Source organism: Prunus avium, chromosome 3 (genome assembly GCF_965620075.1).
Source record: "Prunus avium chromosome 3, drPruAviu1.hap1.1, whole genome shotgun sequence".
NCBI lineage: Eukaryota > Viridiplantae > Streptophyta > Magnoliopsida > Rosales > Rosaceae > Prunus > Prunus avium.
Genome location: NC_142286.1, coordinates 38125878 through 38141851, shown reverse-complemented (window position 1 = coordinate 38141851; position 15974 = coordinate 38125878). Strand labels below are relative to the sequence as shown.

Below are 15974 nucleotides of genomic sequence, written 5' to 3'. Positions count from 1 at the left end.
AAAATTCCGATAAAAAAAAAATATTTGAGTAGAATCAAGCCAAGTTCAAGTTAGAAAAAATCATACGAGTCCAGCTTGAGCACAATTGTACGAGCTTTGTTCAAACTTTAGGTGAGTCTAAATTTGAATAATATTATCGAATAGAGCTTCATACTCGGTTTGATTCGGCTCACCTAGTTGCTGGCGCATCTATGGGCGGTGATAGGCAATGAAGATGAATGATGGAGCATAGATGCTTTGGTTATGTTTTATTTAGTTATGGTTTGGTTGTGGTTTGTTATTATTATTGTGGTTTGTAGTTTTTTTATATTTTAATTATGTTTTGTTTGATGTATGGAATATGTTGAATAAAAAGGTCTTTTATTGAATACTTTGTTTATTAAATAAAGAAATCCAATACAAGTCATTAAGAATTACTACTACTCAAATAAAAAACATGAATTACAACAACTTTAATAGAAAACATGAAAAATACAAATACATAAAAGGTATGCCAACTAATTTAATGGTTTTCATCATTTAACCAATCCGTGTTGCTAGGCCCATCATCTTGGAAAAGTCTTTTTCTTCTCATAACATCCCTGCGTTCTAGCTTCCAAAATTGTTTTGTTTCAGGGGACATATGGCTTGTATCCATCGCCATGGTTTCCCGATCCATCTTCTCCCTATCTTTTTTGCGCAAATACTCCATTTCTCGTGAAAACTCGGCTTGAATTGCCATCTCGTTATCTTGGCGTTTCTGCTCCAGTTCAATTCTTATGGCATTTTGCCTTGCAATTTCCTCCAAAAACTTTGAATTACTATTACTTGAATTACCCGCTTTTTTTGCCTTCGCAGCCTTTCGGCCAATGGGTCTCAGCTCCTTTTCGATGGGTGAGTCTTCACTCATAGGGGAATCGAGAGGTTACTCCGATGTCATTGAATCACGAAGTGGCGTCTCGTTTAACACAATGGCGGGACCCGTGCGAATAATTATGAAGCGTTTGCAATATTTCACCACCTCCCAACATTCATGATGGTTGAAACTTTTTTTGCCACCCCCGGTTGCACCGAACCACATCTGTGCTTGAATCATCTATTTAACAAAAAAAATGGAAATGCAAGAAATATTTAAAATATATTGGATATGCAAGTAACAAAAAAAAATTAATGGAAATGCAATTAACCTTACAAATAAATTGGAAGTGCAAGAAATATTAAGAAACAATTGGAAATGCAAGAAATATTAACAACATATTGAAAATGCAAGAAATATTTAAAATATATTGGATATGCAAGTAACAAAAAAAAAAAAACAAATGGAAATGCAATTAACCTTACAAATAAATTGGAAGTGCAAGAAATATTAAGAAACAATTGGAAATGCAAGAAATATTAACAACATATTGAAAATGCAAGAAATATTAACAACATATTGAAAATGCAAGAAATATTAACAAAATATTTAAAATGCAAGAAATTTGAACAAAATATTTAATTTGCAAGAAATATTAACAAAATATTGAAAATGCAATAAATATTAACAAAATATATATATTAGGACATTAAACTTAATGAAAATTACAAAATACTTACCTCGTTAGTACGATTTTCCCCGCTTCTATAGTTGTCCATCGCTTTTGACAACGCATCTCTCAATTTTCCCAACTCTTTATTCAGAATTCTCCACCTAGTAGATAATGCCATTTCCATACGAGTCGACCCCGAAATTTTTTCACAAAATTCGGCATGAATTTTTTTTCCACATATGAAAAAATTTCATCTCATTGCCTGTCACGGGACAATGACAAACTTGGAGCCAAGCCTCACACAAGGAAACATCTTCCATGGTACTCCACGCCCCTCCGGTTTCGATAGAAGAAGCCATAAAAATAAGAAAAAAAAAATACAAGGTGAAAGAGAGGAAAATGTTGAATAAAGAGTGAATAATAGTAGAAGTAGAATAAAATGTATAAGGATTGGTGTTGAAAGTGAAGGGTATTGATAGGTATTTATAGAAGAAAAAAAATCAGAAATTTTTAGTTTTTTTTTTTTTAAAATCGATTTTTTTTCATAATTTTATTGCCAAAAAAATGCCAGCCGTTGGATTGGAGGAGAGAAGCAGATCGGAGCGCCCAAGTTACGACACCTGTCTTCTAGCCGTTGGTGCTCGCGCAGGGCTGACGTCAGCGCAAGCTAATTCAAATTTTTTTACCGTTGGGACGTGCATTGCACGCGCCAACGTTAAAAAAATTTACTTCCGCTCGCTGACGTCACCCAAAACTCGAGTTGGACCTCAGGCTGAACTGGCCTTCGGGCCAGCCCGACTTGCTGGGACCCGCACCTTGCCCGGGCTTGGGCTGACCGCTGGAAGCTTCATTTTTTGTTTTTCTCCCCCCAGCCCAAGGCTAGGGGCTCCGCTGGAATGGCTCTTAGCGTTACTTGAGTCTGTAAATAAATTCAGAAGAAACACACCAAACACTGCTATTAAAAAAAAAAAAAAAACACCAAACATAGCCTAATCTGACGTTTGCCCTAAGTTCCAACTACACAAACACGCAAGCACGCAAGCACATAGGCACACAAGCACACAAGCACACAGCCACCTCCAGGGTCCAAGTTCACAACCATGTCCTCCAAATGGCGTGCAATCCAGCACCGCCATCGTTACACTTACAATACCGTCGTTTTCCCCTCTTCCTATACAGAGTCCCTGAACTCCCTCCCATCACAATTATCCAGCTTAAAATTCTTCTCCCACCTCAAAGCACTAGTCTCTCTCAACTCCACATATGCCCAACTAAACCACACTAAGGGCCTCGCTGCAGCATTCGGGGACTTACTCACCAATGGCGACGAAGCTACAGTCGCCCAAGCGGCGCCGTTTTACTTGGAGCTTCTTTTTCTGGAGAATTCATTGCCTTTGCATAAAACCCTTGTCTCTGTTTTGGCCAAGGCTCGTACTTTTCAGGCTTTGATCGGCCGATGCTATCGTAAGCTTTGCGAAGACTATGGTGGCGGCAAAGGGAAGCGATTTTGTGTGTCCCGCTCGGCTTTATCGGTGATGGGTATGCCCAAGTTGGGATTTTTAGTTGAAATTGTCGAAGAATGCGCGGTTTTGATTGCTTTGGATACAGTTTCTAGCTTGAATGGTCTGGTTTCGGAGACTAAAGGGTCTGCTCGGCCTTCGCCGATTGTTATAGAGCAATGCCAAGAGGCTTTGTCTTGTTTGTACTATTTGCTTCAGCGTTTCCCTTCTAAATTCGAGGAATTTAATAGTTCTAGAAGTGGTTTTGATGCTGGCCATTCGAATGTTTTGGAGATGAGTGTGACTGTCGTTTTAAGCATTTTGAAGTCGTTGGCGTTTTCGAGGGACTGTTTTGTGGCTGCTGGGGTGAGCTTTTGTGCAGCTTTGCAAGTGTGTCTCAGTCCTGAAGAGCTGGGCTTGTTTATATTTGAAGGTATATTTCACCCAACCGATTATAGTAGTTTGGATGCTAATTCTGAAAGTGAAAAGAGGAACACGATTGCCAAAGTTCCTTATAAAGGGGATATATACACTGAAATATGTAATTTATCTGACTTGAGTAGACTTTGCTTGATCAGAGGGATTCTTACAGCGGTTTCAAGAGCTGTGCTTAATTCCCATTTTGATATGTCAAGGGGTTATTCGAATGGTTATGAGGTTCATACAAATGGTGGCAACTGTGTTAAGACTATACTGTATGATGGAATTTTGCCTGAGTTATGCAACTATTGCGAGAACCCTACCGATAGCCATTTTAACTTTCACACTTTAACTGTGTTGCAGATTTGTATGCAACAAATAAAAACCTCAATGTTAGCTAATCTTACCATCCCATCTGAGCATTACGATCCAATCCCGGTGGAAATGGGAACGCGGATATTGAGAATTGTATGGAATAATTTGGAAGATCCTTTAAGTCAAACAGTCAAACAAGTTCATCTCATTTTTGATCTTTTCCTAGACATTCGATCCACTCTTCATTGGTCAGAAGGTAGTGGGAGAATAAGGTCATTCTTGCAAAATATTGCTTCAGATCTTCTCCGTCTGGGACCTCGCTGCAAGGGGAGATATGTTCCTTTAGTTTCACTGACCAAAAGATTGGGTGCAAAAACTATGCTGGATATGAGTCCTAACTTGCTGTTTGAGACTGTACATGCGTACATTGATGATGATGTGTGCTGTGCTGTCACATCATTTTTGAAGTGTTTACTTGAGGACTTGCGTAATGAGTGTTGGAGCAGTGATGGTATTGAAGGTGGTTATGTACTTTACAGGGAGCAATGTTTGCCTCCATTTTTGTATGGACTTGCTTCTGGGGTTTCAAAGCTCCGCTCTAATTTGAACACTTATGCTCTGCCAATTTTACTTGAAGTGGATGAGGACAGTATATTTGCTATGCTTTCATTTATTTCGGTTGGTCCAAGCAAGGGAGAAAATCAACTGTTATATCCGGAGCTCTGTCGCGGAAACATGGAACTGAGAGTTGAACAGAAAGTGGCCATCTTAGTATCATTGCTCAAGGTATCTCGTCTTCTTGCGTTGCTTGAAGGGGACATTGATTGGTGCAATGATTCTGCAGTACATGAGAAATTTGGTGGGCTGGAAACAGATTTCCCTGATCAATATGCTCTTGTTTCTATCAAGGGGATAAAGGTTGAAGTTGTTGTCGAGTGGCTAGTGCTGGCATTGACCCATGTTGATGATTCATTACGTGTGGATGCTGCAGAGACACTTTTCTTGAATCCCAAGACAGCTAGTTTGCCCTCCCATTTAGAACTCATGTTATTGAAAGAAGCAGTGCCATTGAACATGAGGTGTTGCTCTACAGCTTTCCAAATGAAGTGGAGTAGCTTGTTTAGGAAGTTCTTTTCTCGGGTTCGAACAGCGCTGGAGAGACAATTCAAGCAGGGAATTTGGGAACCTCTTGACCATAACAACAGCAATGAAATGCATCTTTCAAGAAGAAGTGAGCATACTGAAGCTAACAGAGCAAGTGATCTTTTTCATTTCATGAGGTGGTTAAGTTCATTTCTATTTTTCTCATGCTATCCTTCTGCCCCTTATAAGAGAAAAATAATGGCCATGGAGCTCATTCTAATAATGCTTAATGTTTGGTCCATTGTGCCTGCTACTCAAGGAAAAACCGGTTCTTTGTCTTTGGAAGACCGTCTCTATCCCTATAATAAAGGAATCACTTTACCTGATTCAACTTTGTTGTTAGTTGGATCCATAATTGATAGTTGGGACAGGCTCAGAGAGAGTTCTTTTCGCATATTGTTACATTTTCCCACCCCACTTCCTGGAATTTCAGATGAATATATGGTCGAGAACGTGATTTTATGGGCTAAGAAATTAGTTTGCAGTCCACGAGTGAGAGAAACTGATGCTGGAGCTCTGAATTTAAGGCTGATTTTCAGGAAGTATGTCTTACAGCTAAGATGGACAGTCCGAGCTTCAGTTAATGTAGCTTGCCTTCGTTCACAGTCTGGCTTGGAAAACGGAGATTATCAGACTTATAATTCTAGATACCCTGCGATGGAATATATAAGATCACTGATTGATTGGTTGGAAGTTTCCATAGTGGAAGGGGAGAGGGATCTTTCTGAAGCATGTCAGAATAGCTTTGTTCATGGGGTATTACTCACACTACGATATGCTTTTGAGGAACTGGACTTCAACTCTGACGTAGTACTGTCTAGTATCTCAGAGATGAAACATTCATTAGAGAAGCTCTTGGAGCTTGTGATGCGAATAACTTCTTTGGCACTCTGGGTGGTTTCTGCAGATGCTTGGCATCTCCCTGAAGACATGGATGGGATGGTTGATGATGATGATTCGTTCTTATCAGAGGTTCCAGATGAGGTGGAAGTGAAAGCATCTATATTGGAGCATGAAGACAGAAACTCCAAACTTGTGCAGAATAACAGGCGATCAGAACAGAGTGTAATGGTTGGCTGCTGGCTTGCGATGAAAGAGGTACTTGAATTGTTGTTTACTTGTAGTTTTGCTACTGAATGCAGCTATATATGTCATTGCTGTGATAATGTTTTTTCTTTTCAGAAAATGGATTTGTAGTTGAAACTTTATAATTTAACCCTCAAATGTGTACTGTCAAGACCAAGATTTTGTAAATTTTACGTTAATGAGGACCATGCATTTAATGGTTAAATCTTCCTTAATTTTCAGGTGAGTCTTCTTTTGGGAACTATCATAAGAAAGATTCCTTTACCAAGTAGCCCTTGCTCAGAATCATTAAATTCAGAAGGCACCTCTTCTTGTGCTTCCGATGTTTCAGTTATGATAGCTTCCGATGCGATGCTTGATCTGAAACAACTTGAAGCAATTGGGAATCACTTTTTGGAAGTCCTGCTGAAGATGAAGCATAATGGTGCAATTGATAAAACGAGGGCTGGATTTACAGCTCTATGCAACCGCTTACTTTGTTCAAATGATCCTCGGTATGTTTCTGTTTCATTTGAACTTTTTAAAGTCTGTACATTCTAATATCATATACTATTGTATTGTTTTATGTCAAGGCAACAACTTTAGTATAAGATTCTATGTATCTAATAATTGTTATTTGTTGAATTATGCCATCACCATTCAGAAGATTACTTGTTACAAAATATATGAGGAGACAAAAGACATAATTCAACCCCATAGTATCTGTATGCTCTTAAGGAGTTAATCAAAGAAATCTAGGTTTAATTTGCAAAGAAAATTTAGTGAGCACTATCCTTTGGTACAAAATGACCGTAAGAGGGAGCATAAATATGAGCACGAAATGACTGCAAACTGTCTTAGACTTATGAAATCCAAGGGTTTGCTGAAAAACTAGGAAGCATGGATATGAGTGCAACACTAGATGAACTTAATAAAAGAATAGCAAAGAAAAGAAACGTCAGCCTTTATGCATATACACACAGAACTTCTGAAAAGGATTTGGACGTATAGCATGGTGTAATCATGACAAGCTAATAGGAAGGCCACTTTCCCGGCTAGGTGCTTTAGTTTTAATTGATGGGATACATTCTTAAATTCTTATATGACCAGCTAAGTGCTGTTAATCTCATCCTGTCTATAAGAACTTTACTGTTGTATATGACTGATGTTAACTCTTTCAACTGCATCATAGAGATTGTTACTTGTTATAATACATAGGCAAGTGATCAATCCATTTTCTGAGATGGTTTTCCCTATACAGACTTTGTAAATTAACAGAATCGTGGATGGAGCAACTTATGGACAGAACTGTTGCCAAGGGTCAAACAGTGGATGACTTGTTAAGGAGAAGTGCAGGTATTCCTGCAGCATTTATAGCTCTATTTCTCTCAGAGCCAGAGGGTGCACCTAAGAAACTTCTCCCACGGGCCTTACGGTGGCTCATAGATGTTGCTAAAGCATCATTTATGGATCCAGTTGAAACCAACAGCTCTAATTGCGCCTCGAGTAAAGTATCTTCGTTAAAGTCAGACAAAAGTTTTGAGTCTGTGGTGTCGTCAGATATACATATTAGTGACAAGGTTTCAAAGATCCGTGATGAGGGTGTCATTCCTACTGTACATGCATTCAATGTACTCAAAGCTGCTTTCAATGACACCAACCTGGCTACTGATACATCAGGTTTTTCTGCTGAGGCTATGATTGTTTCAATTCGCTCCTTTTCTTCTCCCTACTGGGAGGTTCGGAACAGTGCTTGTCTGGCATACACTGCTTTGGTGCGTCGCATGATTGGATTCCTCAATGTCCAGAAACGAGAGTCCGCAAGGCGTGCACTAACTGGGGTTGAATTTTTTCATCGGTACGGATTCCTTGACTAATTAATCAAATAATTTTTTGTCTCTTCCAGTTGGATCCTCTCTTCTATGTTTTTGAAAGTATTAAACTTTACATAATTGAGTATTTCAAATCCCAAAAAGGGGAATAAGGATAGGCACTTAGGAAACAGAATTTTTAGGTTGTTAAATTTGCTTTTGGAACTTGGGAAACATTTTAAAAGGGGAATAAGGAGCATCATCGATTTGTTATTGCTTTTCTGTAAACGTGAATTGCTGTTGTTGAGAATGACTAATGCATTTTATCTATGATTAAATGGAGAACATACACAAAAGAACCAGTATGCTTTGTGTACAGTATCATTTGGACTTTTCTTTTATTTTGACCTTATTTCTTACTATCATGGGTTCTTGCTGAATGCACTGAGATTATATTAGGCTTTCCTGAATAAACTTTAATCTTAATGTCTTTTTCCATGAAGGTATCCCTTACTGCATCCATTTCTATTCAAGGAACTGAAAGTTGCTACTGAGTTGCTTGGGGATGGGGTATCTGGACAATCTAAATCCAACCTGGAAAATGCTGTGCACCCAAGCTTGTGCCCTGTCTTGATTCTGTTATCCAGGCTGAAGCCCTCAACAATCGCAAGTGAGACTGGAGATGACCTGGATCCTTTTCTGTACATGCCATTCATTAGACGGTGCTCAACCCAAAGCAATTTAAGAGTCCGTGTTCTTGCATCTAGAGCTTTAACAGGCCTTGTATCAAATGAGAAATTGCCAACTGTTCTCCTCAATATAGTATCCGAGTTGCCTAGAATAGATAACCAAGACACAGTGACTCCTGAGTCGTCCCTATTATTTCACAATACCAAAAGACGACACCAGAGTTCATATAATTGGATTCATGGAGTTCTATTGCAGTTAAGTTCTCTCTTGGATATAAACTGTAGAAATCTGGCTGATTTCTCAAAGAAAGATCAGATTCTAGGTGACTTATTTCAAGATCTTTTACCGCATTCATGGATTGCAAAGCCCAGATGGTGCCCTTGTCCAATCCTCAATGCTTCTTTCTTAAAGCTGCTGGATCACATGCTCAGTATTTCAAGGATGTGCCATATGAGCAAAAATTTCTATGCTTTCCGCAACCTACTTTTGGAGTTATCTACAGAATGCTTAGATGTAGAAGCTTCTGAGGGGCACTCATATTATGATCCAACAATGGCAGAACTCCGCCGACAAGCAGCAGTATCCTATTTCAGTTGCGTGTTTCAGGCATCTGAGAAAATGGCTGAAGAGGCTTTTAAGATGCCTCAGAGGCGTTCTCAGATTAATTCAAGATTTTTGAAGATACCTGAAATGGAAAATGCTTTTGTGGGACTCCAGGAAAGGCTGGTACTCTCTCTGTCAGATTCAGAATATGAAGTTCGACTTGCAACATTGAAGTGGCTGCTGAAATTCCTAACATCAATAGAATCTGGTAGTGAGTCCGATGATTATAGCAGTGAGATTAGGATTATTCAGCATTGGAACAGAACTAACCTCCAAACTACATTGGTTAATCTCTTAGATGTGGAGAAGAACCACAGATGCTCATATTACATTCTGAGGATTCTGTTCACTTGGAATGCACTGCAGTTTCAGAAGCCTAGGGATGAAAAGTGCACTGAAACAATTTACATTGGTGGTATGGAATGTGATTCTGTGTTTCTGCTTTGGGACAAGTTGATTTCCTTGTACAAGCTCACAAGACATGCAAAAGCTCGAGAAACGCTCATCTGCTGCATGGGAATCTGCGTAAAGAGGTTTGCAGGTTTATTTACAACATCTGTTCTTTCTGATGTAAGGATGAGGAGATTAACTGACAACAGTAAGTCTGATCAGGTAGAAAAGTTGACACAACTTTATAGCACAATTTCCTTTTTCACCAGTGTAATTAAGAAACATAGTGCTTCCTCTGAGCCAGTAAACATGCGCAAGGCGGCAGCAGAGTCTATCATAGCATGTGGTTTGCTAGAGCAAGCTGAGCTTATTGGTTCTACTTTGTCCAATAACCAAGTCCCTTCTGAAAATCCGTGCTCTTATTTTGAACCCAAAGAAGCTGTTAATATTTACGCTGGTCAAATACTAGATATATGGTTCACATGCATCCAGCTTCTGGAGGATGAGGATGATGGGATTAGAGAAAGGCTTGCCATGGGTATTCAGGGGTGTTTTACTTGCAAAAGATCTGGAAGCTCTCATAGTGGAGTAGTTCCAACTCAAGTGGAGAAAGTGATAGGATCTTGTTTTGAGCATCTATCTTCCATCTTTGGTCACTGGATCGGGTATTTGGATTGTCTTTTACGCTGGATGCTGAATGCATCGAATTATGAGGTGGCCAAAGGAGATCTTGTGAGACAGGTATTTGATAAGGAAATTGACAATCATCATGAGGAAAAGTTGTTTATCTGTCAAATTTGTTGTTCTCAAATGGAGAAGCTTCCAATTTCAAAATCTTGGGCTGGTGACATTCTGAACAAACAACAGTTTAGGGACTATTTACATGATTGGAGACTCAGATTTTCCAGCCAGTTGATGTCATTTGCCAAGGACCGCATTGGGCAACTAGGCGGGGCCGATTGGGTTGGTGGAGCGGGCAACCATAAGGATGCATTTCTGCCTGTGTATGCCAATTTGCTTGCCTTTCATGCTGTTTCAAATTGCATATTCAGTGGGAAAACTGATGATAACATGCATCTGCTCTCTGATGTTGCTGAACTCTCTAGAGCTATAAATCCATTTCTTAGGAACCCTCTAATTTCTAACCTGTATTTGTTGGTAGTTAAATCTCATGAGGATGCTATTGGTTCGACCGGTGATGGCGTGATCCCTAAATTGGGAGAGGATGCAATATGGGATGGATTCAATCCCCATTTTCTTCTTAGTTAAGATATAGTTTGTATGATAGCCATGATTCATGTTGTCTACTCATAGGAGGTTTGGGAGAATTTCAAGGGAAGTAACTTTTCGTCTTTTCTTTCCTTTACCCCTTTTTTCCTGGGGAATAGTATACAGTTCAGCCGAGCATAGAGTTACTCTACATGTCAACTTTCTTTATGCATTTTTTTTGGAGCTTTGAGATTCAATGAAACTATCCATTAGACGAACAAGACTAGAAATTCACACACAAGATGACCAACGAGAATACGTTTTTTTTTTGTTCTTGTTGCCTCGGTCAACATGGATAGCCTTCTGTGTGGTGTTTTTGGTTATTGAAGATCTTAAAAATAAAAATAAAAACGGATGTCCCAGAAGGCACAAGAACTCTTTTTGGGGTGAATTTTATTTAAGATCTTCAAGCTCTGAATGTTAAGAAAAAATTAAATAATTGTGGATAAAGTAGACAATAACATGTGAAGTGCGCAATGTAAAATTAATTCATTCTCAATTGGTTGGAGCTAAAACTCATTCTATTTGGTAGGTAAACTACACATAAAGAAGAAAGGTGCAAACCAAAAAGTCTAAAAGATCAACTGAGACTAATTTCTATGCAAGAAGTCTGCCAGGCGATAAGCTAATTCCCATGTATCTAGAAAGTTTCATATTTCTATTGCTCCAATCCATGAAGGAGTAACAAAACTGAAGTCAGCCCGAAAGAATTTAGCTATCTCCCTCGTTATCGTCTTCTCCATCATCATTCTCACCGTTCTCCTGCACATGCATATTCAGAAGTTGTCAGGATAGTCATTAAACTCTCTAGGAATATTCAAGGTGATCAACTCTGCTTAGAATGAATATATTTACATAAAAGACTGGAGGAAGGGGATCCCGTTTTTCGGGCCATGAGAGGGCTGATCGACCGGCCTCTCACAACCCACACAATCGGATCAGTGAGACCCCAAAAAGCATGAATATACAAAGAGAACCATGGCTCCAAAATAAATTGCAGTTGTAGGGATTAATTGGTTCCCATTGAAAATTAGCCAACACTTGGTTTTGTAAAATGTTGCATGCCACTATTATGCAAGACCAACAATAGGTAGAGATAAGCAATCAAGTAGAACTCAAACTATCTTCACCGTGCAGCACACTGGTCTAATTGCAACATATATTAGAAAATAATCATTTTCATTTTTCATTAGAGTTAGAAAAGAAGAATAATCAATGTAATCAATGTTTTGAAAACGGAAATTTATATTAGTTACCATTTCATTATCTTCATCACCTTCAGAATCCTCTTCATCAGCCTCCTGGAACAACAAATTCGAAAGTTACCTTGCTTACCATGGTTAGATTGAAAAGGGAAACTTTAAATAACCTTCATTTTATTTGTTCTGGGTAAATAGACTAGCACTCCCAGCAAGTCTTGGACATAAGACCTCGCCCCCCAACCCATACATATGATGAGGAGACGAGATGCCACCCCGTGTGTGAAGTATTTAAAGGAAAGATATATTCCCTCAGTCCACTTTTAAATAATAAAAGATGGGATCTGTTGATAACCATTTAAAAACACAAATATACACACGTGAGAAGAAAAGATTACATTATTGAAATACTTGAGAGGATTGGGCCATAAGTCGTCCTTAATTATCTCTACCATCTGCAATTTCACAGTAAACGATCAATCAGTAAAGAATTAAGAAGAAAACGAAAGGGGATTTCTAAGCCTGTAGAATTGACTCAGTTAAAAATGATAAAATTATAACTAAAAAACCACACATATGGCATAACAATTACCATTGATTACTTTTGATGGTTACTTTTGATATCATCAAACAATTTCCTTTTTAAAAGAAGTATTTTAGATATGCAAAATTAGCTTGCATATAAATATGCAACCATAACTTAGTGAATATAGATTCACAAGAACAGTTACCTCTTCATGAAATCCAACCATATCGTCCTGTTCAGTTTCATTAAACCAACTGAAGAAGCTGCAATTAGTACTCATATGTGAGTTAAAGAGCATGAACTACAAAAAGTAAGGGGAACAGGCAAGAAACAAGATCCTCAACGTAATAAAGTACTTATTGGCTCAGTCGTACAAAACTGGACTCACACTTTATGCCAAGTGACAAAAGATCCTAATAGCTCATAAACCCTTTAACCCCAGCCTAATTGAACAAAATTAGGTATAAATGAGCAAATAGGATGAAAAGAATTGAACCTCTGCTCAGCATGTGGTCGTTTGTTTCCTTTTTTCTCGTCATGAACTCCATTGGCAAAACCCTTCAAACTTACACAACTCAGTAACTTTTATGAAGGGAGAAAAAAAAAGAGAGAGAGAGAGAGAGAGAGAGAAAAAGAAGGCAGAGATGCGATTGTGTAGTGAATACCATGCCCTCCTTCCATTTGATGGTAGTACCAGTAACTTTAGTTGTCTCATCATCAACGATTGCGAAGGTTTTAGTCAGCTTTGTATCTTGAAAATAAGGATTCTCGTTAAAATTCTGAAATAGGGGAATCAGAAAGAAGTATTAGCAAAGAGTAATTCAAACACTATCAGAGCACATGGGCATTATATATTTGAAACAATATCCAAAAACAGCAACAATAAAAACGGCATGCGAAGAGTACAAGCCATATTATACGCATGACTAAGGTAAACTTAAGAAGAAAAGAAGAAGAAGCTTACAAACGTGATAGAGTATCCTAACGTCTTATCATCTTTAAAGTCCTCCACATCAAGAGAATTTAAATACTTGAAGATCTAGGTCAAGAAGAACAGAAAAGCAATAGTACAGTCAAACAACCAGTAAATTCCAGTCAGCTGAAAGAATTAAAAAGACAATAATTTAGGAAAACGAAAAGTTACTCTAAAATAATAATGTTTGGGTTATTAGCAAACTAGTTGTCAGACCTTCTGGTCTTCTGCGGTCAAAATATCACAAAGCACAGGATGGCTCATGAACTGCGTGAAACAACAATGCCCAAGTTATATACATGCACATATCCTATATTAACCATTAAACATTTCAAAAAAGACAACTGCGAAAAAAGATGTATCACTAACAGAAGTTAGCCAGAAGTCAGGAATGGTTTTTATTATCTCATTCCGTTTCAAATAGACAGGCCGGCGTATCTCATTAAACTTTTGTTCAAGTTCCATCAGTTTGTCACCCTCTTCTTCATTAACCTGTGGGGCACCCAAGCAATTTCAAGCTTCATCAGCATCATATACCAATCATAAATCTTAAGCAGTATCCAATGAACCAAACCTTTCTAAAAGAAACATATAAAAGTGCACAACGCATAAATTTAAGATATAGGGCCATATTTAGAAATCCCACGAATTTTTATCTCCCCCATTAATTTCTTTAGTAACCTTTTTATCACAAATCAACCAATATAGAAGGAATGATTTGTAGGAATTTCAGTTATCAACGTTGTCATGACATGACCTACTAACGTTGCCAACTACATTATTCTGCAAATTGTACATGCTACTAACCCAATAATACCCAAATTTACAAAGAGATTTTAACAAATCTGATGAAAAAGGGAACAAAATTCTCAATCTTATCCGTGATTTTTCCTTTTACAACAAATGAAAAGAAAGAAAAAGTTCGTACAACTAACCCAAATAGCCTAAAAGACTCTCACATGAACAAATATTGTCTTTTTCATAATTCCCAAACCTTGAAAACCCCGAAGTTCAATTTTTTTTTTATAAGCTAAATATGCATATGAATTGCCTTCACCTCTTCTAAAATACCACCAAAAGAAAAGACAAATTCAAATTCGGATATCAACAGCAACCAAACCAGAAAACAGAAGGGAAAGAAAACCGAAAACTCCATTGCAATCACAAAACAATAACTACAAAAACCGACCCTAACCATCCTTATTCAAACAAGCAAACCCCAAAAACGCAACCATATCATATTTCAGATAAAGGCGAAATTCACACATATAAGTTATGATATACACACACTTACGCATATACATTGTCTATACAGATATTTACACACACATATACGTCGCACAGATAGAGAGAGAGACAGGTCACAGAACCTTGTCGAGGTCATCTTGAAACTCCTGCAACTTCTCAATGTTAAGGACAAGCTCAGTATCAATGTGATCAGTCTCGTCCCCCGGAGCTCTCTCAGTGAGCTTCGCCTTCTTCCCTTGGTCCGCCACCATTTTTGAAGCAAAGCCTAGTTTTGGAGAAAAGAAAAAGAAAAACCCTAATTTTATGTCGGGAAAGGGAGGGAAAATCGGGCAAGGGTTTTGTAATAATTATTAGTATATATAGTGACAGAGGTCGCCTAGGGGTTTTCAAAGAGGAAGAAGGCTTTTTCTTATTGACAAGACTGTCAATCCCCCTTTTTTGGGGAAAGACTATCAACGTGTGCTTTACTGTCTTTTCACATTCTCAATTTCTCACTGTCGTGTTGTGTGGGTGTTGTTAAGTAATTTTCGGCATGCCGATGGTGTTAACTTATGACTCCTCTTAAACTAGAACGTGGCGTGGGTATAATTATTGATATCTAAACCTTTGAATAATATATCCTTACCCTACGTAAATCATAGTTTCTTGTGTTAGTACGCAAGGAAAGATTCTTGGATGCAATTGTTATGTTGCGGGAATTACTTACACCACCTTCACGCCACATACTTTAATTTCTCGTGTTATAGCGAGTAAGGAAACATTTTGAATGTGTCTACCGTATTGTGATGTATACTTAATAACCTTACTTTCTTTTGTTAGTGAATAAGAAAATATTTTGAGCGTGTCTACCCTATTGCGACAGCTCAATGGCTGCCGCAATAGGGCATACGCAACAAAATATCTCTTGTGAGAAAGATTATGGGCCCTCGTTAGAGGAAAGAGAAAGGCCTATGATTCGGGAACATGCGGCAGAGGAGGTTATGGATCCGCACAAGACAAGTTCTTTGGGCCTCCATAAAAGCCCAATTTTTATAGTTTGGGTCATAGGGCATACCATGACTCGCATGAACAAACGTTTGGGTCACGGGTATGACATGATTCGCATGAGCAAATATAAATAAGGTCTTGGTCTTACTTTTGTTTGTCTCGTTGGGTCTCCTCGGTTTGGCCCCGTTAATTATCTCTGCATTTGGGTGTTTTCAACGATGAATTTGTGTGTTTTTCTTTCTTTCTTTTTTTTTTGGTTTTTGTTTTTACGCAATTGTTGAGGGGAAAAACTGGAATATTTTTTTTCTTGACAAAGCGATATTTTTAA

General features: G+C 38.2%; 2 protein-coding genes across 2 annotated transcripts; one reads left to right on the top strand and one right to left on the bottom strand.

The window, feature by feature from the left end:
- The first annotated feature begins 2506 nt into the window (after positions 1-2506).
- On the top strand, positions 2507-10866 carry LOC110760883 (thyroid adenoma-associated-like protein). The gene is made up of 4 exons (XM_021963230.2): positions 2507-5983; positions 6194-6465; positions 7212-7808; positions 8265-10866. The coding sequence occupies exons 1-4, from the start codon at positions 2609-2611 to the stop codon at positions 10711-10713; spliced, it is 6693 nt and encodes a 2230-aa protein (XP_021818922.2). The 5' UTR covers positions 2507-2608; the 3' UTR covers positions 10714-10866.
- A 312-nt stretch (positions 10867-11178) lies between these two features.
- Positions 11179-15075, bottom strand: LOC110760874 (NAP1-related protein 2). Its single transcript, XM_021963221.2, has 10 exons — positions 14782-15075; positions 13781-13903; positions 13628-13678; positions 13403-13477; positions 13104-13217; positions 12935-12996; positions 12644-12701; positions 12311-12367; positions 11970-12014; positions 11179-11475 (listed from the first exon to the last, which is right to left on the bottom strand). The coding sequence occupies exons 1-10, from the start codon at positions 14908-14910 to the stop codon at positions 11425-11427; spliced, it is 765 nt and encodes a 254-aa protein (XP_021818913.2). The 5' UTR covers positions 14911-15075; the 3' UTR covers positions 11179-11424.
- Between the last annotated feature and the right edge of the window lie 899 nt (positions 15076-15974).

Bases quoted from the DNA above. Each gene is read 5' to 3' on its own strand.
- LOC110760883 (XM_021963230.2), top strand. From the start codon at position 2,609: ATGTCCTCCAAATGGCGTGCAATCCAGCACCGCCATCGTTACACTTAC. The intron at 5,984-6,193 runs GTACTTGAATTG...CTTAATTTTCAG, and splicing joins GCTGGCTTGCGATGAAAGAG to GTGAGTCTTCTTTTGGGAAC. The intron at 7,809-8,264 runs GTACGGATTCCT...TTTTCCATGAAG, and splicing joins GGGGTTGAATTTTTTCATCG to GTATCCCTTACTGCATCCAT.
- LOC110760874 (XM_021963221.2), bottom strand. From the start codon at position 14,910: ATGGTGGCGGACCAAGGGAAGAAGGCGAAGCTCACTGAGAGAGCTCCG. The intron at 13,478-13,627 runs GTCTGACAACTA...TTCTTGACCTAG, and splicing joins TGACCGCAGAAGACCAGAAG to ATCTTCAAGTATTTAAATTC. The intron at 12,702-12,934 runs GTTCAATTCTTT...TACTAATTGCAG, and splicing joins CGACCACATGCTGAGCAGAG to CTTCTTCAGTTGGTTTAATG.